General features: G+C 67.3%; 1 protein-coding gene across 1 annotated transcript in view; it reads right to left on the bottom strand.

The window, feature by feature from the left end:
• The window catches only part of ABCA2 (ATP binding cassette subfamily A member 2), a 15,011-nt gene extending 829 nt beyond the window's left edge, over positions 1-14,182 (bottom strand). The window contains exons 1-42 of the mRNA XM_029920993.1: positions 14,142-14,182; positions 13,656-13,777; positions 13,380-13,382; positions 12,610-12,721; positions 12,368-12,531; positions 11,876-12,003; positions 11,587-11,685; positions 11,061-11,279; positions 10,380-10,753; positions 9,913-10,072; positions 9,042-9,170; positions 8,790-8,957; positions 8,627-8,723; positions 8,015-8,188; positions 7,836-7,938; positions 7,645-7,759; positions 7,273-7,463; positions 6,937-7,087; positions 6,650-6,854; positions 6,361-6,525; positions 6,091-6,271; positions 5,781-5,993; positions 5,506-5,702; positions 5,235-5,417; positions 4,823-5,007; positions 4,618-4,738; positions 4,112-4,345; positions 3,825-4,031; positions 3,485-3,587; positions 3,065-3,384; positions 2,779-2,992; positions 2,565-2,670; positions 2,367-2,478; positions 2,217-2,277; positions 1,966-2,140; positions 1,692-1,807; positions 1,459-1,606; positions 1,265-1,388; positions 1,037-1,169; positions 786-903; positions 230-408; positions 3-159 (exon numbers count right to left, since the gene is read on the bottom strand). Of these exons, the coding sequence (XP_029776853.1) occupies positions 3-159; positions 230-408; positions 786-903; positions 1,037-1,169; positions 1,265-1,388; positions 1,459-1,606; positions 1,692-1,807; positions 1,966-2,140; positions 2,217-2,277; positions 2,367-2,478; positions 2,565-2,670; positions 2,779-2,992; positions 3,065-3,384; positions 3,485-3,587; positions 3,825-4,031; positions 4,112-4,345; positions 4,618-4,738; positions 4,823-5,007; positions 5,235-5,417; positions 5,506-5,702; positions 5,781-5,993; positions 6,091-6,271; positions 6,361-6,525; positions 6,650-6,854; positions 6,937-7,087; positions 7,273-7,463; positions 7,645-7,759; positions 7,836-7,938; positions 8,015-8,188; positions 8,627-8,723; positions 8,790-8,957; positions 9,042-9,170; positions 9,913-10,072; positions 10,380-10,753; positions 11,061-11,279; positions 11,587-11,685; positions 11,876-12,003; positions 12,368-12,531; positions 12,610-12,721; positions 13,380-13,382; positions 13,656-13,777; positions 14,142-14,182 (6,507 nt within the window). The remainder of the gene's footprint in view (positions 1-2; positions 160-229; positions 409-785; positions 904-1,036; positions 1,170-1,264; positions 1,389-1,458; positions 1,607-1,691; positions 1,808-1,965; positions 2,141-2,216; positions 2,278-2,366; positions 2,479-2,564; positions 2,671-2,778; positions 2,993-3,064; positions 3,385-3,484; positions 3,588-3,824; positions 4,032-4,111; positions 4,346-4,617; positions 4,739-4,822; positions 5,008-5,234; positions 5,418-5,505; positions 5,703-5,780; positions 5,994-6,090; positions 6,272-6,360; positions 6,526-6,649; positions 6,855-6,936; positions 7,088-7,272; positions 7,464-7,644; positions 7,760-7,835; positions 7,939-8,014; positions 8,189-8,626; positions 8,724-8,789; positions 8,958-9,041; positions 9,171-9,912; positions 10,073-10,379; positions 10,754-11,060; positions 11,280-11,586; positions 11,686-11,875; positions 12,004-12,367; positions 12,532-12,609; positions 12,722-13,379; positions 13,383-13,655; positions 13,778-14,141) is intronic.
• Between the last annotated feature and the right edge of the window lie 560 nt (positions 14,183-14,742).

Raw genomic sequence — 14,742 nt, 5'->3', positions numbered from 1 at the left:
GCCCGGGCGCCCCTCACCCGGGCCTCGTCCTTCCAGGGGATGCCGCGCAGCCGCGTGTACAGCTGCAGGTGCTCGCGGGCGGTGAGCTCGTCGAACAGGGCGTCGAACTGCGGGCAGTACCCCAGGCTCTGCTGCACCTGGAGCAGCTCCTTGAGCACGCTGGGGACACAGTGCCGTCAGCATCGGCGGCGCGGCCGCCCCGCCCGCCCAGGCGCCCGCCCGCCCGCACCTGTGCCCGTTGACAAAGGCCTCGCCCCCTGTCGTGCTCTCGTCACCCGTCAGCATCTTGAAGGTGCTGGTCTTGCCCGCACCGTTCACGCCGAGAAGGCCGAAGCACTCGCCGGGACGTACGCCCAGGCACAGGCGATCCACAGCCAGGATGCGGCCGATCTTCCGCGACTTGTACACCTGGTGGAGGGGAGGGGTGGCCCGCCCCTGCGCCACACTGCCACCTGGGCCCCGCCCCTGCCTAGAAACACGCCCCCACTGGGCTCCGCCTCCTGTCTGCAAACACGCCCCACCCGGCCCAGCTTGCAGAGCTGGGCCCCGCCCCTGCCTGAAAACTTCCCACCACCTGGGCCCCACCCCTGCCTGCAAACACGCCCCACCTGGGCCCTGCCTGAACGCCTAGGCCCGGGCCCTACCTGCAAATACGCCCCTTAGGCGACCCTCTCACCCCCACATGGGCTCCGCCCTCTGCCCGGGCCCCTGCCGACGCCTCCCTGGGCCCGCCCCCACCAGGGCCTGCCCCAGTCTGGCCTGTCTCTCACAAGCTCCAGGCCCACCTTGGTCAGGTTCTCAATCTTGACCATGTCATTGTCAGCGTCCCCCCGCAGCACCCGCTGCCGCTCGCTGGCCACATCCACGTCGTCCTCCACAGGCTTGGTAGACACCGGCATTCGCCTGTTAGGGGGACAGGGTGGGCGGAGCCATCACCCAGTGCTACCCAATTTGCCGTGGCCCCCGGAAGGAAGGCAGAAGGCAGGCAGGGCCCGGCCAGGGGCCTCCATGCCCCCTCCCCGCACTCCCCACTCACTGTGGCTGTCGCAGGAAGTTGTACTGGCACATGATGGTGAGGAAGAAGCCCACGACGCCTTCGACCGTCATGGCCACCAGCCCCCTGGTGACAATGTCCCACTCGAAGGGAGACTTCATCTTGTCAAACTGGCCTGTGGGGCAGCTGGCTCAGAGCCGGCGTCTGTGCCCCCGGGGCCGTGTCCCCCACGCCTGACCCCCTCCGGCGCGCACGCGCAGCCCGGCTCACCGATCTTGGCGTAGTACTCGTTGATGTACTCGTTGTATGCCATCTCCATGAGCCCGTGGCCCAGGTTGTAGTTGGGGAAGATGAGGAAGCAGCTCTTCAGGTAACTGTTGACAACCTTCAAGTCCTGGAGGGCACCGGGGGTCAGCGGCGCACCCGGCCCGGGCCCGCCGCGCCTGGCCACCCCGCTGCCCCACCTTGTCATGCTCAAAGAGCTGCAGCAGGAACGTGGCCACCGTGGCCGTGATGCCGATGAAGAGGTTGATGACGATGAGAAACACATAGGCAGAGCTGGGCACCTCGAACCAGAAGGAGGCCGGGTACATGATGGGGGTGATAGACCACCTGCGGGCCGGTGCGCAGGAGGCGGTCACGGGGGCCCGCCCCGCCCCAGGCCCCCGCCTCCCCTTCCCCGCCCGCTGCCCCTTACCCATAGAGCAGGAAGAGAGAGAGCACGGCAGGGAAGTTGGTGGGCGAGGTGTAGGCCGGTAAGTCGAACACGAACAGGATCATGACACAGCAGGTGGCCGGGACCAGGTAGTTAAGCTGCCAGAGCAGGAGCGGCGGGTGAGCACTCAGAGCAGGGGTGAGGGGCCCGGGAGCGGGGCTTGGGGGCTGGGGCTAGAACCAGTGGGCTGGCAGGAGGCAGGGGCAGGGGTCTCGGGCTAACGGGAACCCCCCTCAGCCACGCAGCAGGGGCACACCATGTCCCACACGTAGTTGGCCAGCCAGTAGATGACGGGGTTGCAGCCACTGACGAACTGCAGGTGCTTGGCCTTGGTGGACTTCTCCGCTACCAGGAAGACCACGAAGCTGGCCGGCACGAAGGACATGGCCACAATGATGAAGATGGCGATGACCACGTCCGTGCCCTGCAGCCTGGGGGCGAGGCGGCCGTCAGCCCTGCCCACCACCCGCTCCCGCTGCCCTCGTCCCAGCGCCGGCCCCCACATACAGGTAATCCAGGGAGAGGCTGGCACTCGTCTTGTTCATGGGGTGGTTGGTGACGGTGATGCCTACAGACAGGGGAAGGCAGCCTCAGGGACCTGCTCTGTGCCCACTCTGCCCTGGCCCGGCCTACCCCAGCTTCCCCTCCTGGGCTCACCGTAGGCCGCCGGGTTGCCCTTGCTCTTAGGCAGGTTGGCGCGCAGGATGGCGTTGTTGAGGCTGTTGAGGTAGGTGGGCATGCTGTGGTAGCCCTTGTTGTTGTAGAAGACCTGGAGCGACACACAGACACGCTGAGAGCTCTCACCGACGGCCGGTGACGGCCGGGCACCGCAGGGCCTGGGGCGGTGCTGCTCACCTGCGCGGCCCTGCGCACCGCGATCTTCCGCACCATGGCAGGGGCCCGGGCACCAAATGAGGCAGGGATGGACTTCTGGACGTTGCCGAAGGTGATGGCCCCGTACCTGGGCAGGCAGGTCGGGGGCCGTGAGGCCCAGCATGCAGCAGGTAGGCTGCCCCCTCGCCCACAGCTGGCATGAACCCCCCAGCTCACCCCCCCCCACCTGGCTCACCGGTGCAGCCGGAAGCGGTCAGAGGTGAAGAGCAGGTACTCGGAGACGTTGTGGCCGGTGATGTCGGTCAGGATGTCTCCTGTGACCACCCGCATCTGGGGCGGGCGCCCACCCACACCGCCCGGGCAGGAGAAGCCGGTGCCCTGCATAGAGCAGGTGCAGCGGATCGGCTCCCGTACCAGGCGTGGCAGGGAGGGTGCGGATGTCCAGTTGTCTGTGGGTACAACGGGCAGTCAGTTTAGGTCCATGTCATCCCATGCCCCCCGGCAGCCTGGTGGGCCCATACCTGGCCCGGAGGTGGGTGGCAGGGAAGTGTTCCAAGCCTGCAGCGGGTCCTCCTCTGGGGTCACAGGGGAGTCGGACGGAGCAGGGGAGGGTGGGGGAGGCACGAAGTTGGACAGCGGCAGCCCCTGCGTGAAGGACTCCAGGCACATGCTGTCGAAGAACCGGGCGGCCAGCACGCGCGACTCGCCGCTGCTCAGGTTCAGCGTGGGCCCCAGCGAGCCATTGGCTGGAGACTTCAGCACGCAGGTAGCGCCCACGCCCGATGGCAGCCGGAATGTGCTCACGAGCTGCTGGGGGCTGGCGTCCGGCGACAGTCGCCGTCTGCGGGAACCCATGGTGTGAGCCTCGGGGCGGGGGGTGCCCCCGCTCCGCTCCCTCTCCCTGCCCCCGTCCACCACAGCTGCCCAGTGGACGGCCTCACCGGTCCTCCTGGCGCTCCTCATTGGCGTAGGGGATGAAGTTGCCGCGGGGCTGGGTGTAGTTGTGGTACTGGGAGGGGGACAGCACCAGCGGGGGCAGGTCACCTGGCGGGATGCACGGGACACGGAGCAGGTTCGACTGCCTGCTGATGGCCCCCAGGCCTCAGTCCCCTCTTCCCAACACCCATGGGGGTCAGAGCTTGGAGTCCAGCCCCGAGGAGGCCCGAGTCCCCAGCAAGCCCCCACGTGTGCCCCCAGGCCCAGAGCAGGCGGTCCAGGAGCGGGGAGGAGCCACAGCGCCGCTGCACTCCCCCGGCCCTCTGCCTGACCCGGCGGCCATACCAATCTCAGGGACGGAGAGGGCCACGGTCATGGCCACGCAGACGAAGAAGGCAGGGAGCAGGATCTGGGAGGACAGTGCCTTGGAGTTGCGGCGAGCACAGTGGAAACGCTTCACCAGGAGTCCGTGGAACTGGCGCACCTTCAGCCACCAACCCTCCAGCTTGCGGCTGCCCTGGCCGACCCTCGTGAGGGCCTCTGCCTCCGCTTCTGCACAGGGAGTGGGGGCTGAGCGGGCGGCCGGCGCCACCCTCCAGGGACCCTGCCAGCCCCAGCCAGCCGCCCCCCACCTTGCAGGCTGACGTTGTCCGGGTCCTGTGCGTTGTCAAAGAGGGGACGGTAGTCGCCATAGACATCTGCGTAGGTGGCTCCCTCGTCCCCACGGGCAGAGCCTACCGAGGACACGGACTGCAGCGACACCTGTGACTGAGCCAGCTCTGTGCTCCGGGCCAGATCGCCAGCGTGCGCCTCCCCTGGCGGGACCTCTGTCACTGGCAGCGCATCCTTCCTGGACTCCTTCACATCTGCCATGGCGCAGGCGCCAGGGAGGGGACAGGGGGGACTCAGGCCCCCACGCTCACCCACCCACCCAAGACCCTCACCCCACCTCCCCCTGGGGTGCCCCAATTCCCACGACCACCCACCTACCCAGTCTCCTTAGCCCCAAACCCTGGCGCCTTGTCCCCACCCAGAATCCTTGGTCCCCAGAGACAGGGTTAAAGTGGGCGGGGAGCCGCAGGTCCGAGTTCAGGTGGGGTGCGTGGGGCAGCAGTAATCAGCAGCTACAGGCTCCCACCTGCCTCGCTGTTCTCCAGAGACTGGTCCTCCTCTGACACCTTGAGGAACACCTCCTCCAGCGTCGTGTCCATCAGCCCGAAGCTGCTCAGGTGCAGTGTGTCCAGACTGCGCTCCAGGTGCTGGAGAAGCGCTGTGCGTGACCCCCTCCGCGCCCCTGCGCCCCGCCCTCCGCACCCCGTCCCGGAGCCCACACCACCTCACACCTGGAAGAGACGCTCGAAAGCCCCTTTCTTGGCGGCCTCACTGGGCAGGACGTAGGAGAGCTCTGTGCTCGTGTCGGAGACCAGCAGGCAGGAGGCCACGTGCTTTCGGATGAACTGGGAGACCTGGGGCTCTGAGCAGCTGCTCAGCTGGGTGCGGCCGGGGGGGCTGGCCGTCAGCCCTGGCTCTGGGGGGGGTGGGCGCGGAGAAGAGCCTCACTGGGGGTGGGGGGGCTGGGGAAGGAGAATCCTCCATGGGGGCCCAGCCAGGTCAAGAGGAGGAAGGAGGAGAAAGACCAGGCATCCCAGGCTCACTGGGGCAACGGTAAGGGCCCACCCCTCAAGCTCACTAGTCTTGGAAAGGGGGTCCTGGGATAGGGGGCCCCAGGCCGGCTCAAGCAGCCTCAGCACAGACCTTGGGGGTCCCCAGGCTCAGCAGGCCGCTTGACCAGAGTGAGGCGGTAACCATCTCCATAGGCGCCCTTGAGGAAGAGTGGGGAGCCACAGCACTTGAGCTTCCCATGGGAGATGATGGCTATGCGGTCCCCCAGCAGGTCAGCCTCGTCCATGTGGTGAGTGGACAGCAGGATGGTGCGGCCTGGGGGGACCGGGCAGGATCAGGGTCAGGGCGCTGGGCTGGGTGACGCCGGCTGGGGCCACCCACGCCCACCCCACGCCCCACTCACCCGGCTTGTACTTCAGGATGAGGTCCCAGATGGCCCGGCGTGCATAGGGGTCCACGCCGGCTGTGGGCTCGTCCAGGATGATGGCGCGGGAGCCGCCCACGAAGGCGATGGCCACGGAGAGCTTGCGCTTCATGCCGCCGGACAGCGTCTGCACCAGCGAGTGCCGCTTATTGGACAGCTCCAGGTCTTCGATCATCCTGCGGGCAGGGCATGCGTGTGGGGCCCGCCCGGCAGGGCTGCCCCCTGGCCCCCAGCCCCGCCCCCACCCCACCCACTTGTCCATCTCCTTGCGGATCTCCTCCTGGGCCCTGCTCTTGAGCCTCGAGTAGAACCAGAGGTGCTCCTCCACCGTGAGCCGGTCGAAGAGCACGTTGTGCTGCGGGCACATGCCCAGGTTCTTGCGGATCTCGTCCATCTCCGTGCGGATGTCGTGCCCGTAGATGGTGGCCGAACCCGAGGTCGGCGGGAACAAGCCCGTGAGGATGGACCTGGGCCGGGGGGGGGGGGGGTCACGACCCCCACCTCCCGCAGGGAGCCCACCCTGCTGCCCACCTGGTGAGGACCCGCCCCTGCGCTGATGCTCACATGGTCGTCGTCTTGCCGGCCCCGTTGTGCCCCAGGAAGGACACCACCTGGTTCTCGTAGAGGTTCAGGCTCAGCCTATTCAGGGCCAGCTTCTTGTCGTTCTTGTAGACCTTGGTGAGTTTGTCCACGCAGACCACCAGCGGCAGGTGTGTGGGCTCCTCCTCCATGCCCCGCATCTCCTCTGCACGAGGCCCACGGGTCAGCTCAGGGTGCCCCGGGGCCCCCCAGCCCCAGCGACCGCCCCAGCCATCCCCCGGGCGCCCGCCTCACCCAAGCGCCGGCTCTCCATAGCACAGGCCTGGTCCTCCTCCATGACACTGAGGCGGGGGGCACGGGCCCACGGCCAGCTCCACTCCCACGCCTCGGTGCGCCCGCTGCCCAGCCAGTAGGACTTCTGCAGTGGGAAGTACCAGGGCCGGGGGAGCCCGTACATGCCTGGGGGCGGTGCAGGGGGAAGGCAGGCTGACCCGGGGCCCGGAGTTGGGTCCACCCCAGGCCATGTGCCCCCCCAGGGAGCTACACGCCCTCTCCTTTCCCCCTGCAAAGGGCCGGCAGGTACCTGGGTGCACCGCCTCGATGTACCACGTGAGCACACCGTAGACGGCTGCATCCACCATCAACATGGTGACCGCCAGGAGCAGGTTGAAGTCATCGCCTTCCACAGGCGACTGGCTGAACGTGTGCCACTGGATGCCCACGCCTGCCACCTCGTACAGGGCAAAGTACTTGGAGCCCAGGCCGAAGGCTGTCGTGGACATGAGGGACTGAGGGGACAGCGGTGTCATTGGGGAAGGAGGCTGGACTTCCCCCCCCCCGCCCCCACCCCCACCCATCCATGACCCTCACCGCGATGCACTTCTCAAAGGCGGTGATCTTATCGTGGGCCACCTCCTCGCGGATCGCCACGTACATGTAGGGCACGTAGCTCAGGAAGTAGATGATCCCACCGCAGGCCGAGGCCAGCTTGGCCTTGGAGTACAGCACAGACACCAGGAAGCTAGGGCAGGGCGGGGCGGGGGCCACGGCCATCAGCCATACCCGACCCTTGGTACGGAGCCCAAAGCCCTCCTGCTGCGACCTCCCGGGGTACAGAGGAGCCCCAGGAGGGGTGAATGCAAGAGGCACTCTGCCAGGGCCCAGCAAGGCTCCCTCCCGGCTCCCTGCCAGTCCCACGGTGCTCACCAGAACATGATGGTGGCCACGGCATAGACGGCCAGGAAGAGCCAGATGATGAGCACGTGGCTGTGCATGAGAACCTGGCCGTACTTGAGGATGGCCGTGAGCGCCGTCACAGAGATGGAGAGCTGCACAAAGCCCGTGATGAACCAGGCCACCCAGTGCACGGCGTTGTTCAGGCCCATGGTCTTCATCACCTGTGGGCAGGAGGCCTCGGGATGGGGTGCCACGAACAGATGACCCGCCTCTGCCCTGCCGGCCAGGCCCAGGGGAGGAGAGGGGCCCACAGTCTCCCCCCACCTTCACTGCTCCCCCTGCCTCTGTCCCTGCCCCTTCCCCCCACCCCCCACCTCCATCCCTCCCACCCCGTCCCCCCACCTCCTTCAGCCGGTGCTCCTTCTCTGCTACAATGTGCTGGATGGTCATGGCCACCGAGTAGACCCAGGAGATCACCATGCAGAGCGGCATCATGTGCTCGATGACAAACAGGAAGCTGGGGTCGGGGCAGGGGCATGAGGGGCGGGGCTGGTCCTGGGCCCCAGCCCCCGGTGCCCCCAACACACACTCACTCATCTCGCGTGTAGCAGGGGTAGGGAAACATCTGCACGTAGTTGCCGGGCTCCACCACGTCGTGGCCCACGAAGGTGTTGATGATGGCGCGCTCCATCATGTCTGCAGGGGGGAGAGGTCAGCCATGGCCGGGGAGGGGGGGGTGCCCTACCCCGGCTGCCCCCGGAGCGGCCCTCACCCTGGATCCACACGAAGCCGTACAGGAAGTAGAAGCGGCCGCCAGTGTTGGGCCCCGGCCGCCAGTAGGCCCGGCGGATCTCATTGGTCTTCTCGGTGAAGCTGGAATTCTGGCGGATCTTGTAGTGCACATGGGGCGGCAGGGAGCCGTCCTTGCGGGTCTGGAAGATCACGCCTGGGGACAGCACAGGGCCAGGTGGAGGGTGGAGCCCAGGCTGGCTGTGGGCTGAAGGCGTGAAGGGAGGAAGGGGGGTGGACTCGAAGGGGACTGTCCGGCCAGAGCAGGACTGGGGCCTGAGGGGCAGTTCCAGGGGAAAGGTAGGAGCTGGAGAGCTGGGAAGCTGCTGTTACAGGGGAGGGGGTGGGGTGGGGCGGGGCATGAGGCGGGGGGCAGGACCAGGGGCTGGGGGGAGCCAGGAAGATATGGGGGAGTCATGGGGCAGGGCTAGTGGAGAGGGGGAGCAAGGTGGGGTGAAGCGGCAGAAGAAGGAACGGGCACGGGGGGCAGGGAGGGCGGCCGGGAGGGCCGTGACGGACAGAGACTGGAGGCGGGGGCAGGAGGAGGGCAGAGGCGGGGAGCAGCGTCAGGGGCCCGCCGCGGGGACCAGCTCACTGGCGAACACGGTGACGTTGTCCTGGTAGGCCTGGTTCAGGGTGTAGTTGACGATGCTCTCCTCGTCAGGAAAACCCTTGAAGATGTCCACACTCACCTGGGGGAGGGGCTTCGTCAGAGCCAGCCCGGGCCTGCGCGGAGCCCCCAAGGCCGCGCACCCCACCTTGGACATGAACTGGATCCAGCCGCAGGCTGCGTTGTCAATGGTGTCCAGCTGCTGCAGGAGCGCCGAGCCGTTGGGCAGCGAGAAATTGTCCTGGCGCAGGGCAGGCGGGAGCTCCTCCAGCGACAGGTTCAAGGCCTCCGGGTGCAGCCGCAAGTCCGCCACATACTGGGGGCGGAAGCCTGGCTCAGGGCGGGCACTGGTGCAGGGGGGCTCCGCGCACCCCCCCCCCAGGCCCCGCACCCCCGGCACCTGCTGCAGCCAGTGCAGGTGCTGCTGCAGCCTGCCCTGCTCCAGGAAGCTGCGGATCTCGGCAGAGATGTTGAGCCACACTTGGGCATAGTGAGTCACGTTGCCTACAAGGGCAAAGGTCTCGTTGGCCTGCAGAGGGTGAGGGCACGGGTCATGGGGCTCAGGGAGGAACCCCAGCCAGGGGCGCCTCCACGCCTTCGTCTCCCCTCAGGTCAGCCCTCCCCAAAATCAACATTGCTCTGGCCAGACTGCCACCTGGAAGCTCAAAAGTCCCCCCTTCCCCACCTTTCTGCAGCTACCCCCACAAAACTGGCTCTGCCCTGGCTCCCAGGGCACCATGGCTTCGGGGTTCCCCCGCGTCACCTGCTCTGCCTTCCTGGCTCCTCAGTTGGACCCTCCTCCACGGGTCCCTTCACCTGGCTCTCGTCTCCTTGCCCCCAACCATCCTAGAGGCTCCCCCCTTCCCCGGCCATTTCCAGCCCTAGTTTCTACTTCCCCCGGCCAGGACTCCACCCTGGATCGGCCACTGACATCTTGCCCTCACTGGGAGCCATACCGCCCAGCAGCCCCACCCAGACGTCACCCACTGGGTGCTGCTGTGGAAGTTCCCCGAGTAGGGCCTCTCCTCTCTCCAAACCACACTGCTGGCCACTCCCAGCCCCGGAGGGCCCCTGCACCCTGGACGTCCCTGTCGGTCCACCCCGCGCAGAACCGAGGCAGAGCTCAAGTACCCGGCTGCGCCCCTCCCATGCCAATTCTACAGACCCCACTTTGCCCAGGGGCCCTGGCCTGCAGAACCCTGTGCCCAGCCCCTTCAGCTCCTGCCCCGGAAGACACGTGCAGCTCATGCCCGCGTGCCAGCCTCGCGAACCTTGAGGATGACGCGGTCAGCCTCGGAGCCCGCCGGCGCGTACAAGATCTTGGGATTGCTGGTCATCAGGTGCACGAGGAGGCCCAGGTTCCGCTGCTCCTTGCTGGTGAAGCCCAGGGAGCTCATGTTGCCCCGCCGGAGGGCCTCGGGCTCGATGGTGCTAGGATAGGGGGCCGGGCGTGAGGGGCGGAGTCTCTGAAGGGGCGGGGCCTGGGGCCTGGATGGGGGACTCCGCCCAGGTGCGGGGTGGAGGCGGGGCTTCAAGACCTAACTGAGTGGGACCTCAGAGTAGAAGGGGTGCATCGGGAAGGGTGGGGCATGGGGCCCCAATGCAGAGTGGGTGTCAAGATGCGCGGGGGGAGGGGCAGGGGGGTCAGAGCCAGACCTGGGGTCAGACCCCACCCCTATCTGTCTCCCTGCCCCCTTCCCTGCCCCCTTCCTTGCCGCCTTCCCTGCCGCCAACCTACCGGTTGTTGCCGCACAGGATGGGCTGCAGACCAGCCCAGAGCTGCACGAAGGCAGAGCACTGGCCCTGCAGCGCATCGGAGGCGGCGGGAGCTGCGGCGGACGGGGCTCCCTCCTCCGCTGTGGAGTTGGAGCCCATGCCCACCGCCGCCCCCGTGCCTGTGCCGTTGGCCATCCTGCCGGGGCCGCTAGCTGGGGACCCTGGAGAGCGACGGGCACAGGCGCCCTGGGGCAACAGCAGGGCCAGAGCCGAGAGGACGTCCACATCCTGCAGAACTTTCTGGGCGTCCAGCAGGTCCTCCAGCAGCGCCTGCAGCTGCTGTGGGGGTGGCGGCTGCTGCTGAGAAGCCGAGCCGTTGGGGGCGTCCAGGCCCAGCTGAGGAGAAGCGGGCATGTGGGGAGATGCAGGTCCAGGAGAGGGGGCAGGGGCCAGGCGCTGGTGAAGGTGGGTCAGGAAGGGCACAGGCTGGGCGGAGAGGCGGAGGAAGAGTCCGAGAAGGGGAGCATTGGCTGGGGGCTAGGACCCACCCTGGGGTGAGGCCACAGGGCATGGTGTCACTGGGGGAGTGCAGGACACCCAACCATGGGCACACCCCAGCCACAGCCCTGGGTCCAGGAGTCCCTAGGAAAGCAAGGGCCCCAGCACAGTGGGGCTGCGGGCTGGCCAGCAGGTGGGGCCTCACCTTCTGTGCCATCTGGGCCACGTCCAGCTGCTTGCGGAGCTCGGCGGCCAGCCCAGAAAAGCGCTGGGTACGGGCTGCGGCCTGCCCCTTGCAGAGGGCATCCCGGTAGCCCCGCAGCGCCGTCTGCTGGCCCTGGGACACAGTGAGGATGCGGCCCAGTCCCCTGGAGCCCCGGGCACACGTGAGTCCCTCCAGGAGGGCAGGAGTCAGCAGCATCTCCTGGGGACAAGGTGCAGGCAACTTCTGGGCAGGAGCCTCAGCCCAGAGGAAACCAAGGCCCTGGCCCACCCGCCGTGTCCCACCCACCGAGCCGAGTCTGAGACAGCCTAGGCTCTGGGACGGGGGTTGGAGGGATGGACACACTCACTGTCCTGCCTGCCCGCTCCCTGTGCCAGCCAGACTCAGAGACCTCCCTCACCCCCCAGGAGAAGCACGGAATTATCCGGGGGGGGGCCTTGTTTCACCCACCCGGGCAGAGGTAGGCAGCACGGCAGCACACCCCCATCCCACTAAGAGGTTCCCTCACCTCCATCCGGAATAGGGGATTGCTCCAGGGCTCCTGACCCCTGGAAGGTCCTGACCCCACATCTAGGGCAGGCGAAGGGCCAAAAAGCAGGTGATAGACCTGGGGGTAAAGGGGGCATGGATCAAGCCAGGGGGTTCCAGAGCCTGGCCCCGGGCTGCCTCAGAGTCCCGCACCCCCTCCCCCATCCTCCACCCTACTAGCTGGGGAGGAGGGTGGAGCACAGGGCCCAGGGCTGGGAGCCACCCCAGGAGTAGACACGTGCTCCCCGAGGCCTCCTGGGCCATCTCACCTCGGGCAGGTCTACCCGGGCAGCCAGGAGGGCCTGGGCCGTGCTGTTAGGCAGTGACAGATTCTGCATCAGGAAATGCCAGAGCTCCCGTGGGTCCCTGGCCACCGAGCCCAGAGAGAAGGAGGACACTGGACAGGCAGAAGGATGGCGCTGAGGGCCAGCTGGGCCCCAGGGTCTAGGCACCCAGAACAGATTCAGAGCCAAGCTCCCCGCACCGGGCTCGGCCACTGTGGCAGACAGCTCGGCAGGGACCACCTGAGCACATTTGCCCCAGGAACTCGCGGCGGCGGTTCAGACAGAGGCCCAGCCGTGAGCCTGCAGTCAGAGTTGACCAAGCTGGGGTTTGAACCCAGCTGGCACCAGAACTGGGGCCTCAAGCCCCCCCACTATCCGCGCAGACCCGGCCCAGCCGGTAACTACAGGTCTGTCAGGGCCCACTCCCAGCCAGCCCCGCCCCAGCCAGCCCCCCAGCAGGCCCAGGCCAGCCCGTACCCGCAGGTCTGTCCGGAAGGCTCTCCCAGGCATCAGGCCCCGAGCGGAGGGCATCCAGGTGCTGGCGCAGGGCCTCGAGCTCCGAGCCCAAGCTGGGCCGCGCCGGGTCGAACAGGTTACCCTCCTCCACCACGCGGTTGAGGCGCTCCAGAAGCTGAGTGACCCTGCACCACCATCCGAGGTCACCCACTGGCCCCTGTAGGGGGAGCGGGCTCCCGGCAGGCGGGGTGGGGGGCACTCACGTGGAGTTGGCGTACTGCAGGAAGCCAAACTCATCTCGCTGGCCGTCCGGGCACAGAGACTGCATGACGGGCAGGATGCCCGCAGAGGTGAGCGGCGCTGCCGTGTAGAAAGCTGGGGGCGGGGGGGTGGTCAGGGCAGGTGAGAGGACCCGAGGGGTGGAGACAGAAGGACCGGAGACAGGGAAGGAGTCAAGAAAGGGAAGGGAGATGGAGGCCGAATAAAGAAATTTAGAGAAAGTCAGGAAGGAAAAGCAGCTTCAGGCAGCAGCCGGGGGGGAGGGGGGGTAGGCTGAGTTCTGGTGCAAATGACCCCAGCAGGTCAGAGGTCAAAGGGTGTCTTGCATCCCTGCTCCCAACTCCCAGGGTGTCCCTGTTCCCTTAGCCAGCCAAGGCCAAAGTGCCCTGACACTGTCCCCAAGAAATCGGGTATGGCATGGTGGCCAGTGACCTCTGACCTCTCTGGCCAGCTGGTTAGCAAAGAGAATGCAGGAGCCCACAGGGGCCTGCTGGGGGAGCAGCCAGGTGGCCCAGCCCCAGCCCTGCGAGGCAGGGCCAGGCGACTCCATAGAGAGACGGAGAGCCCCCAGCAGCCCGGCCTGGGAGCCGCCTGGCCCGGGCCCCTTCAGCACCCCCCGGCCCCCGGCCCCCAGGGCTCCAGCTGTCCCTGACAGTGGGCAGGGGCTTCTGCAGGGCGCAGCCAGGCCTGGAAAGGCTGTTAATGCAAGCGGGGTTGGGGCGCGCTTAGGCCGCGCCAGGAAGGCCTCACTTACAGACTGCATGCAGGCCCAGGAGGCGGACAAGAGACCATGCGGGGCCGGGGACGGGCAGAACAGAACAGAGGAGAGCCGTGAGGGATGGCCGCCTCAGCCGGCCCGGGCCTCCGGCCCAGCCTGGACGCACGGCCAGGGACCGCGCGAGGGAGTGTGGCAGCTGGGGCACGTGTGTGGCCAGATGCACACAGGACAGGCATGTGGGACGCGGTGAGGGCTTCCTGCCCCACCCTGACCACCCAGCTGTGCCCTGGGCCTGCCCCCAAGGCTGCTCACCTTCCTTCACAGAGATAGTAGGTTTCTTCTGCCGAAGCCCCAGCAGGATGAAGAAGAGGACCAGAGGGATGAAGATCTCAAAGGCCAAGACCCACTGGAAAGGGCGGGCTGAGTAAGGCCACCTGCCCAGGGCAGCCTGGCCTCCCGCACCGCCTGCCGGGGGCCTGCGGGACAGCCCCTCCCCTCCCCAGACAGACAGATGTCTCCCTGGCAGGCAGGACCAGCCTGGACCGAACATATTCCCACAGGGGCGCAAAAGGTCAACCCAGGCCCTTCAGGGTCAAGAGAGTCTACACCCCTACCCCTTTCTCCAAGGGCCTTTGGGAAGGGCAAGGTCATGAGCGTGGCCTGCCCCAGGCAAATCAGGTCTCCTGCCCCCTAGCCCAGGTTCTGTCTGCCACGTCGATTTGCCAGTAGAGACAAAACACCCAGCTTGTGGTCTACTCTGACCAGCGCATCTGCCCAGCTCAGCTTCCCCTTCCCCACCTGCTCCTGGCTAGGATCTTGGAGGTGGCCTTGGGCCCCATCTCAGCGCCCACACTCCCCCAGACTCAGGACTTCTCACTGCGACAGCGTCATTACCCCCCACAAAAGAGCTGAGGAAGACAAGGCGTGGACAGGAGAAGGCATGGCTCCAGCCCAGGGCCCTGAGCCTCCAGGGAAACATGGCCAGAGGTCTGACAGCCCCGAGTCCCTGAGCCACAGGTACCTCCTTCCGCCCTGGCCCCTTCCCCTCACCCCCACGTGGCTCAGGGGGGCTCGGCAGCCCTGCTGCCCTCCCCGGCACCCCCTTCAGTATTCGTGGGACTGCCCCTGCCACCCTGCCACCCCCGCCTGGGTGCCAAGGTGAGCCCTGGTAGAACTGCTCTGTGTGGGAGAGAAATGCCAGAGGCCCCAGGGACCCAGGCTCCCTTGTGTCTCACACTGGTCTCCCCTGTATCTCAACCCCCACCTCTCCCAGCTCAGGGAAGGAGGCTCAGGCCAGCTGCTCGGAGGGGGAGCCCCTGCTCAGCCCCAAGACACACCCTGACCCCCACACCCCACCCAGCTCTTAGAGGCTCCAGGTGTCCTTCCTCCTCACCCCCTG

The sequence above is a fragment of the Suricata suricatta genome, chromosome 13 (genome assembly GCF_006229205.1).
Source record: "Suricata suricatta isolate VVHF042 chromosome 13, meerkat_22Aug2017_6uvM2_HiC, whole genome shotgun sequence".
Classification (NCBI taxonomy): Eukaryota; Metazoa; Chordata; class Mammalia; order Carnivora; family Herpestidae; genus Suricata; species Suricata suricatta.
This window is presented reverse-complemented; position numbering and strand designations above follow the sequence as displayed.